The sequence below is a fragment of the Nelumbo nucifera genome, chromosome 1, assembly GCF_055504915.1.
Source record: "Nelumbo nucifera cultivar China Antique chromosome 1, China Antique-T2T, whole genome shotgun sequence".
In the NCBI taxonomy this organism is placed as follows: domain Eukaryota; kingdom Viridiplantae; phylum Streptophyta; class Magnoliopsida; order Proteales; family Nelumbonaceae; genus Nelumbo; species Nelumbo nucifera.
This window is the reverse complement of record NC_142649.1, coordinates 92,422,790-92,433,518: the sequence shown is the minus strand read 5'-3', so window position 1 is coordinate 92,433,518 and position 10,729 is coordinate 92,422,790. Positions and strand designations below refer to the sequence as shown.

At 38.2% G+C, this 10,729-nt stretch overlaps 1 protein-coding gene across 2 annotated transcripts; it reads right to left on the bottom strand.

The window, feature by feature from the left end:
- Positions 1 to 5,978: 5,978 nt before the first annotated feature.
- On the bottom strand, positions 5,979 to 7,977 carry LOC104589605 (ethylene-responsive transcription factor ABR1-like). 2 transcript variants are annotated; one of them, XM_010247968.3, is made up of 2 exons: positions 7,252 to 7,977; positions 5,979 to 6,948 (listed from the first exon to the last, which is right to left on the bottom strand). In XM_010247968.3, the coding sequence occupies exons 1-2, from the start codon at positions 7,712 to 7,714 to the stop codon at positions 6,170 to 6,172; spliced, it is 1,242 nt and encodes a 413-aa protein (XP_010246270.1). In that variant the 5' UTR covers positions 7,715 to 7,977; the 3' UTR covers positions 5,979 to 6,169. The 2 variants fall into 2 exon arrangements, with proteins under 2 accessions (XP_010246270.1, XP_010246271.1); XM_010247969.3 differs by having other exon boundaries at positions 5,979 to 6,945; positions 7,252 to 7,907.
- Positions 7,978 to 10,729: the final 2,752 nt, after the last annotated feature.

Sequence of the window (10,729 nt, the reverse complement as noted above, 5' to 3'; positions counted from 1 at the left end):
GGATTTTTGATATTATGGGTGAAGGGATGAGAGATCCATCCCATGGACGCCCAAAGATTGCGGAATAATGGGCGAATTTCAAAAAAAATTTCTCCTTTCAATTGGGAACCGCATTCTCTTAAACTGAATCAGATCTGAATCAAAAGGAATAGGGGAGAATTATACCTGATACGGAGAAGTAGTATTTCCCAACGGAGGTGTTCACGCCCAAGGAAGGATCCAAAAACTGCTCCCACTAAAGATAGCGCAGTACAGGATGGAGCAGAATCAACAGTGTTCTTCTCCAAGAACTCTGTCCTTCGCAAGAATCAACAGGATGGTACGTGAGCACAACTTCCTTTCAATCATTTCTCAAAGAACTAATATCAAGATCCAATCTTGACTTCTCCCACAACAGGAGATCGAATTGGCAAACAGGGCGGCAAGAACAAGGAGGCGGCAAGAGAGTATTCGCAGGGTGCAGAATTCTCTCTTCTTGATTTCAGCATTAAAGAAAATCTGATGTTGTGTGTCTTTTAAAGGCTGTCGCCCCCTTCCTTTTGTTAACTCAAAAGATCAGCTCCTAATCTAATTAGGAGCAGCTTATCCAAATCGTATTTGGATAAGACTTCTCTTTAGGTGATAGGGATAAATCCTTATCTTATCTGTAGATTAGATTAGTTTTCTTCTATTCTCATTAGGAGGTTTCTAAATTTGAATCATATTCAGATCTAAACTCTCTGAGTGGATAGGATTAAGACCCTATCCTATTTATTAATCCATCTCAGAATTCACCCTTTTTATTAACTAAATAAATAGCCTAGTTCGAAATGGGCTTTAGGCCCATTAAACTTATGTGCTCACTTATCCTTCCTAACTACTGCCCAGTTGGGTTTCCTTGTATGGCGTGGGACCTAAGCATTGATCTACACATCAGCCACATGGGTTCGGCCCAGCCTTTGTTACAAGGCCTGGCTGAATACACTGTTAAAGACAGTGCACCCCCTGAAACCCATCGAATGGGCTCTATGGGCCCAACACTTACCCTAAGTGGTCCCTGGGCCAAGCCACCTTGTAACACCCAGGGACTGGGCAGATGCAAGATTAGCCCATCAGGTATTATCCTCAATGGTCTTACACTTAACCTCTTAGCCCATAATGATCATACACTGCCCGACAAGAGATGACATCTCCCTCAGCTACAAGGAACAGTGTTGCACTCTCCACTGATATGGATCCCGGGAATTAAAACCTTTTTGCAAACATTTGAGAAACCATAATATATATACTTTTATATCTCATATAAAATATACTTTGCAAAACAAATCTCAACGGTTGAAATCGGCTGTCGGCAGTCTTGGTTTCCATCAGTGAGAGTGCATCCCCGATCATTACCTTTGTCCGACAAAGGGGTTGATCCTGTCACTATGATCACCCACTCAGATGAATTCTCGGACTGTCCCAACATACCCAGGTTTTAACCCCCGCTAAGGATCTCACTGATTGGTATATCAAAGACAGCCCAATCCGACACCTAGTACAGTATCATAATCGAGTCTAGGGGTCGGGTGTAACTTTCCAGTTTTGCCCATCAATCTCCAAGCTCCAGGGCAATACTGGAAATCTGGTCCAGTTCATAGATTCAATTAATCATACACTATATGTGCTTAGGGTCTCACCCTGGCAGCTGAGACAAGCCACCCCAACCGACTTGGTGGCACCACAGTGTCAGCCTTGTCAGGATAGGTCTCCCCAGACCGACCCACTGGCTGTGAACATTCTAAACTAACACGAGTCTCAATAAGTGTCCAGTTTAAGGGTATTACACAGAAACATACAAAGGGAACATGAATCAAATATGCACTTTTATTCATTTACAATAACTTATAAAGTACATCATTCTGATTAAAGCTAAGGGCATACAAAACTGTCTAACAATGGGCACACCACTCAGTGGCGCAGTATTATTAGCCTGTATTGCACAGGTCATCCGGTAACTCTTCTACTATTTTCAGGGTTTGTTTGGTTCGTTGGGATATAGGTCTAGAATTAGAATTGGAAGGGTCAGCTATTCTGGTTCCAACCGTTTGGTCGGGTGGAATGAGATTTTAATTTCCATTCCTGGCAGAATCTGACGCTGACTCTCCTTCAGAGTTGTGCATAGACCTTGTTCATGGATGAAGCTTTGGGTTCAGGCATCAGATTGGTTCCATGGAAAAAGCCAAGCCTGAGCCTGGCCATGAATAAGTCTAGGTGTGCATATCTTATGGAATCTAATTTCAATTCTTTTCTGACTAAATGGGTATGCGAATATGTGATTCCAATTCCAAGGGACATCGATTCCAATTCCAACTATGAACAAGGGGTGCTGATTCCGATTCCAGCCAAAAACCTAATGGAATCTAATGTTTTAAAAACCGACCCGAAAATAAAAACGTTTTAGCTACCGGTTTTCAGGTCAATAGTTTGATCGTCCGGATCGAACGGTTCGGATAGTTTGCCATTAGGGCAAATATTTTACGAGTTATGAGATTTGAGAAAGGAGAGAAAGTGATGTTGTCGGCTGAGAAAGAAAAAAAAAGAAGAAAAGAAAGAAAGAAATGAGAGGAAAAAAGAAAAGAAGAGAAAGGAAAGAAAGGAGGGAAGAAGGAAGAGGAGGGTGGTTCGACGCTCACCGGCGACGGCAACGGCAATAAACTCTGAGTTCTCAGATCTGAGATCTAAGCTCTCATATCTGAGTTCTAAGATCTTCTTCTTCTTCTTCTTCAAATCTGAGACATTCTCTCCTGCAACTTTATACTGCAAGCCACTGCTTGGATTAAACGAGTCAACGGTTTGACCTTTCAGGTCAGCGATTTTTTGACAAAGTCAACGGTTTTTGACCCAGTAATGAATTAGGGGTGAAACAAAACCGGTTGCTTGGATGATTTCTGGGCCAAGTAGTCCAATCGCCCGGATCAACGACGATTCAAAAATATTACTCATGTTTCTTTAGCATATCCTGATATTTCACATTTCATATAATATATACATTACTCTCATATGTGTTTTGTATCTTATAGTCATTTTAGCTTTAAATTTAGCGACATTTACGATTTAGAGTCTGTCTAAATATATTGGTATGTCAAAATTTCCACCATATCTATGATTTTTATTGCAGTTACCAATATATATATATATATATATATATCTCTCGTTTATGTTGTTTGTTGCAGTTAGGGCTGTCAATGGGTGGACCCAAACCGATTGGGCCACTTCTGGTCCCAGGATCAGTACTGATGGGCCGGTTCTGATTCTTATTCTATTGTCCCGATTATTATCAGTTCGGACCGGTTTTATCCAATCCCAACCCAAGCCATATATAATTGAGTCCATCGTATCAGACCTGATTGTCCCAAAAATCGATCAATTTAGTTTTGGGTCTAAAATAAAATAAACAATTGGCTTTGAGGTTTGATTTACCACGCCACTCATCGAAAGAAATGAATGTACTAATGTAGTCAAAGATGTGATCAATTGAAGTAGTAGTAGACGTGAAGGATGATACTAAACTGGCCAACAGCATCTCACTTTATTTATAATAGCCAGTGAGTAGGTACAAAGTCAGACAATCTACCCCCACTAGACAGAGACCCTACCACTTCATTTGTGAGGAGAGAGAAAGCAAATAATTAAAAAATAGAACCACGTGTAGAATAGATTGAATGGTTAGTGGTTGTTAAGGTGTACACGTCTGTCTGAGGTCTTTACATTTATGACCGTGACAAAAGGCACAAGACAAACACGTGCCGTAACCCACACGTGTCGGTTCACCACATTTTTTTTAGCCGGATATTGAACAGTTGAACACCACTTGGACTTTGGTTTCACATGTGCTTTCCCATAAAAGGAAGGTTTTCCACGTTCAACTATAAAACCCTAGTCAATACATGGCTGAAGCGTAAACTACAATCTGAAGTAAGCGTGAAGGAGAGAGAGAACCCATATCTCCTAATAAAATAAATAAATAATGGGTTTGCCTATTTTGGTTTATCTTAATCTCCTATATCCCTAAACCAATCCCTATCCTTAAAGAAGGGCCTAACCCTCCCCCTACCCAATACCCTAAAATTAATTAATATGTAAAACAGTATAAGTCATTTGGTTGGACTCATTCATCCCATTTATTCCCATTAAGTAGGAGTCAATTTTTTTATTAAACTTTATGTTGAGGTAAAATTTAAGGGTTCCTATTGTTCAATCCATCTTATAAATTTTAATATAATTATTAAATTAAAATAATGATAAGTGGGGGGAATGAATCAAATTCAAGGGGTAATGAATTCACAGGTAGGGGTATTGGTCAATAAAACCCTCGACCTCATCCACTCAACTTTGTCCCAACAAAATTTGTCCAGGGCCCAGCTAGTTTGGAGCAATAGTAAATTTGTCCCAACAAAATTTAGAAGAAAAAAGAAAACTAAAAGGATGTTCTGGGCATTCTTGCATATTCTTGGTGTTAATTGAATGCTTCCTCTTACCCGTGATTGGCGGGCCCATAAGTGATGCAGTCACTTTCCCAAACATTCTCACCTATAATGATCTGATCAATGAAAAAGAGCTGGGTCTCGATGCAATGTAGGAGTGATTAATAATATCAATTTCCTCATTCGTCTCACCTTTTGTCAGCTTGGATTCTTCCATCCAGTGGTTTTGGCCTTCTCTCGCCATTGAGAACGACTTCTTTTCTATATTAATGAATTTCAATACTGAATGGTTTAAATGAGTGAACTGTTATAAAATGAAAAGGTATGATTATCGATAAAAATATTTACATCAATTTTATTGATAGTATCTTTACACCGATTATGGATGTAAAATTCTACTGTGAATAGAGTTTATATCGATTAAAACTACATTCAAAACAAATACGATAAATATAGATCAAGAGTGAAGTTTTACATCAGCTTGTATTTATACCAAAAACAAAAAAAAAGGATAAATTACGCCGTAATTTGGGTAATGGCAATTACCCTTGAATTTTTCTTTTTTGGTAACGAATTACCCCTGAAGTTTCAAACTCTAGGAACGATTTCTTTTTCATTTGATACTGTTTTAATTGATATTAATTACATGTGTTTTTTGTCATTCTAGGTTTTCATAGAAGTTTTAAGTTTTTTATTTTTTTTTTTGTAATTTCCATTTTGAAGAGGTTTTTCGGATGGATAATTTGATAAATTAACTAGTCACTCAACTGAGAGGGGTTTTTATCCAAAATGAAAGTTCAAGGGTAATTGCTACTACCTAAAATACATACAGGTAAGGATGCAAATAGATCGGACTGGATTCGAATCAAGGCATATCTGAATCCGATTCGAAGATCTGATCAGATTTGATAGGCCTTGATTTGAATTTGAATTCTATCCGTAGGTCAGATCTTCAAATCTGATCCAATCTAACTTGTTTTCTTTAAAAATTAATAAATTATTAAAAGAAATAAAATAGACCGGTTTAAATAGAAAACAAAAAAATATAAATATTTTTAATTATTTTCATTATATATATACATATTTTTAATATAAAAAAATTATAAAAATATAATATATATTATATAAATATTTATATTTATAAATATATAACATATATGAGATCCGATAGAGGTGATCTGAATCCGATCCCATTTTTATTATCCGATATGATTCCAAATCGAATGGTAGTCATCCGAATCCAATCCAATTTCTATTATCCGATATGATCCTATCCGACCAAAAATATCCGAACTGGGATGATCCGAATTCGACCGTCCCGGATTTGCACCCATATATACAGGGTATAATCTGTAATTTACCATTTTAAACAAATTGATAAAGAATCAAGAAACACCCGGCCTATAATAGTAAATCATCAGTAAAATTATTAATTAATCTTGTATTGACGGATGACGAAGCCTAGAAAGAGAGTTTTGAATTGATATTTTGATGATGAAAAGAATGTAAACATCAAAAACCCAAGATGAGAACTACGTCCTAAATCATGTTTATTTCTTTTGCTTTCTAATCAATCCTCTGATCTTTATCCTTTCCTTCTTTGTTTTTTATACGACAGACGAAGTTACAAGCAGATTTCGATAGAGCACATCCGTACAGAACACATCAAGACATGAACAAACAATAAAAAAAACAATGGGGTAAAGAAAACAAAAGATAGAAAATTAACTAGAGGAAGAGGACGGATAGTAGCCGGAATCCGTCCACGACGGCGTCGGGAAACCTGATCCACCATCACCACCACTACGCTGGTCACGATTTTCTGGCTGCATCATGTAACCCATTTGATGATCCCCGAAAAACAGAGGAAATGCAGTAGAGGATGTCGAAGAAGAAACTGAAGAGGTGAGTGGGGAAGAATAGGAAGAAGAAGAGGAGGGGGAGGAGGATGAACAGTGCATAGAAGCAGCTAAAGACGAGGAATAATACATCTGCTCCAGTAAACTCGTGGGTTGCCTTGAAAAATCTCTGCCGGAGCTCTGAAGTAATTGAGAGTATTCGTAGTAATCTCTTAGGTCAGAGCTGTGCTGCTGCTGTATGTGAGATTGTACGAACGGTTGAGACATTTGAGAAGTCGTTGAAAGGGTATTTGGAGAACCGGAAATCGTCAACTGGGTCGTGGCAGGATTGCACAAAGATGGCCTGAGTCTGACATTCTCGGGAAAGTTGAGTTTTGCTCTGTTTCCTCTAAATCTCAGAGCAGCTTCATCGTAAGCCCTGGCAGCAGCTTCAGCTGTATCGAATGTACCAAGCCAAACTCTGGCAGCTTTATGTGGGTCCCTTATCTCTGCTGCCCATTTCCCCCACGGCCTCTGCCTCACCCCTCTGTATCTTCTTCTCCTCTCTCCCGATTCTTCATAGGTTGAAATTTCATCTGTAGCTGATGAAGTTGAAGTTGCAACAGTGGTAGTTGTTATAATGTTCGGACCTTCTTCTTTAACTACTGTAACAGAAAAAACATGAAAAAATTAACATCCAAATTTTTGTACGAAACGATTATAGATAAACAGAACATTCTTATGCAGAATGCACGGAGAAGATTAAAATGGAAATAAGTTTAAAAAAAGAAAAACAGGATTTTAGTAAATAAAACTCATTGGGTTGTTAATAAAAACGCACTGAGGCCCTGTCTGAAAGTATAAACTATGCAACTTTCATAGGAAAAAAGCAAGGAAATATGGAAGTGAAGGTGGTAAATAATATCTTAAGAATCGAAGAAAAGAACTGCCCATTGAGGAAAAAATACCTGGCAAAACGGATGAAGACTCTCCTAATGACGTCCTGAATTCACCAAATCCTCTGTAAATCCTCGAAACTGCTTCAGGCAACTGGCTAGAACTCTCTTCCTCACGTCCTCTCTTCTGTCCTACACCGCTCAATGAAGAAGAAGAGGTATAAGAAGATGTATAAGAAGAAGAAGGCGAAGCAGCAGCATAGGTCACCGCCACCCCAGAAGAAGCTAAAGTTGGTGCAGCAAAACCAGAAAAATTTGGTCGATAAATCCAATCTCCACTCCTCTCTCCAGACACAACGTGCGTCAGAGCCGAAACCATGGCTGACATCTCTCTTGAACGATTGTAACTCGAGAGAATGGATGCCGCCGATACATCCACGAGCTGCTGCTGTGTGGGTAGTGCCGGTGCTTGCGAGAACCCTTCATTGGTGTCTCCCTCGGTTTCTCGTGGGTTCGCCACCTTCAGAAGGCACATGAAAACCGAGCGAAGACTCAACGGACTTTGACTCCCTTTCCGGCGATTTCTAACAAGCAACGCTTTCAGCCGTGATTGATTAGCGATCTATGAACTTATAAAATTCAAACGTGACGCGCCGCCTTATGACCCGTCTGGTTCTGCAACTCTCTCTCCTTCTCTGTATACGTCTATCGAGATGTTTTTCAGGGGTTTGTTTGATTTTCATTTTTGAATCATAATTTATATATAGATTTCATTTGCAAAAAGAAATGCAAAAGATGCGGTGTGGTTTTACGTTCACACAGTTTTTGACTGACAATCTGGTGAGAAGTAAGTTACAATGGATATGGACGGGAGGGAGAGAGAGAGAGGGAGAATGTCGGTGTCAGGACTGAGGAGGAGAGAGAGAGAATGAGTTCATCTTTGAATTGAAGTTCTCATGTCGTGCCGACATTGAAAGACGCCGTTGGGTGGACCGTGGCTTCAGGTTCAGGCTCGTGGATTAAATGATTTTGGTGATTTTAGGGCTTAGGGGTTCTTCATCCTCTGTAGTCTGTGTACTATACTAGCTTTCCTCCTTGGATCTTAACTCTTAAAGTTATATAATTATGTTTGATTTGAAGGGAAAGGTAAGGAAGGGAAGAAAAAGCTAAGGAAACCTATATAAAATTACTTTTCCCTTACTTTTCCTATTTTTTTTCCTTTAAACCAAACATAGCCTTAAGTGATGGATAGGCTCTATGGTGGGTAACACAGCTGCGTTCTTAATTTGGGAGAATCTTTAGGGTTTTATTGTATGATAATATAAGTGATGTGGGCGTGTTGTCCACCGTTTGATGGTTCAATGCTTGTTTGACAGAGGAGCAAATTAAAAGCTATACGCCTACACCCAACAAAGCCACATCATTCATGTTCATGTCCTTATAGAAGCTTAAACTACACTGAGCAGAGATCGGATCAGCCCCCCACGAAACTGCCCCCCACAACTTCCCACAGTATATCTCCGCCGTGCATTGAGAATATTTCCCGATACTAATATCATTATTTCGGGTATATCATCGGAAGATATTTTCATTACACAGCAGGAATGTGCTGTGTGACATTGTGGGGGCAGTCTTGTGGGGTTGATATAACTTACCACAAAATTATAATTTATAACATGGGTAAGGATTAAGGGCCCATTTGAGGGCTGAGCTCAAGACTCACCTAAGCTGGTTCAATTATTTAAACAATGTATTTGGTATTTTTTGCATCATTGCATTGTGTGTTTATTTTCTCACATCAGTGTCATATAGAATTAAGATTAGCTGAATGCGATGATTGTTCATCGTGCTAGAGAATCAATAAAAATGTTTCATGTCAATAATAAATTTATGGGTTTCACTCTGAAAGGAGCAAGTCTCATGTATTTTATTATTGGCATACAAATATTCTGTTTTTACCTCATGTTGTATTAAATAAAACATTTCCTATTTAAGAAGATGTTGTCATTGACATTTTTTCTTTTGGAGAAGTATAGATGGATTCAATGTAGATTTATGATTTCCACTATAGAGCTATAAACATTCAAAAGGTCAAAAATCCATGTCCTATGCACCTATACCCGTCTGTGAATTGGCATTAATTCCTAAATGGCACCTATCCCAAATGTACTTTGAACCTACAAATTTTGACTCTGGGCTGAACCAACATTCTCCCCGACAACATTACATTTATGCATTGACAAATGACAGACCAATGCATATTTACATTGATAATAAGATATAAAAGTACATCAATAAAAAGAAGTAAATTTTGCATTCAAGTGGGCTTTTGATAATATATATATACACTTGAATGCAAAATTTACTTCTTTATTAAAATTTGTATTTGCATCCATTACAGCTAAAAGTCAAGTCTAAAAGTAAATTTGTTGGTGCAAAACTAACCCAACTTTATAATTTATATAGACCGTTTTATACTCTACATATTTTCATTCACATTTATTGCCTTATGTGGTGATTAATGACACTTATATATAATAAACAGTGATAAGTAAATTAATATTACATTCATACAATGTATTTCGTATCCAACTAGATTTTTTTTCTACATTTCCAATCCTTAAATCAAGTACAAATGCAATGGGTATGCAACAACACAATAGCCTCAAATAGACAATCCTTCCCACGACGAATTGGGATTAGCTGAATGCTTTAGGTGTGTAGCGGCTGTGAGATCAATGATAATGCCCCATTCCATTGATAAAATAGATGGGTCCACACTAATAGGGCGAATGCTTGTGAGTCCCATATATTAACTGTTGTGGAGTGTTATAATTGGTTCTACAGCCTGCTCTACAGTTATTGCATTCAGCTAATCCTATCTCTCCAATGAGTAACCAAAAGCCAATTTGGGCTATGTGGATTTTCCACCAATCTATAGGCTATCTTTGTTGGCCCCCCATCTCATAAAGCTTATGAGTTGTTTCACTTTAGCCCTCCTACAAGCCCAGGCGGATCTGTGCCACGGGTTGAGACTTGGGTTAGGCCGAGCAGTGGACCAGGTCAAGCCATGAGAGGTATATTTAAGAAAAATAAAAAAAAAATAATGAAAGATTTAAAGTAAATTAACAAATAAACAAAAAATCAAAAAACAAATCTTAAAATTTTATTTTATATGAATTTTGATGTATACAATTGTTTATATATGTAATAATAAAATGAAATAGTATAAAAAATTGAAAATAAAATTTTATACATTAATATATTATTATATAATATATATATATATAAATATATATACATATATGGGTCGTGGTGGCAGGCAGGCTGCAGGCGGCATGGCTCGCGTGCTATTGTGCCAAGCCAACCCAATTTCATGTCAGGCCATAGGCAGCACAGCCTGCATGCCACCATACTGGGCTAGGCCGGGTAGGGGTGCTCACAGTTCGTTACCCGAACCGTGAGCCTTTTTTTGAACTGAACCGGTAGTAGCGGTTTTTAGAAAACCGGTAGTCGGAACTGAACCAAAACCAGTCAGTTAACTGGTTGA

What these genes read in the sequence shown, in the direction of transcription:
- LOC104589605 (XM_010247968.3), bottom strand. Translation starts at nt 7,714, where the DNA reads ATGTGCCTTCTGAAGGTGGCGAACCCACGAGAAACCGAGGGAGACACC. An exon ending in GTCTTCATCCGTTTTGCCAG is followed by an intron (nt 6,949 to 7,251) that starts GTATTTTTTCCT and finishes TTTCTGTTACAG; the next exon opens with TAGTTAAAGAAGAAGGTCCG.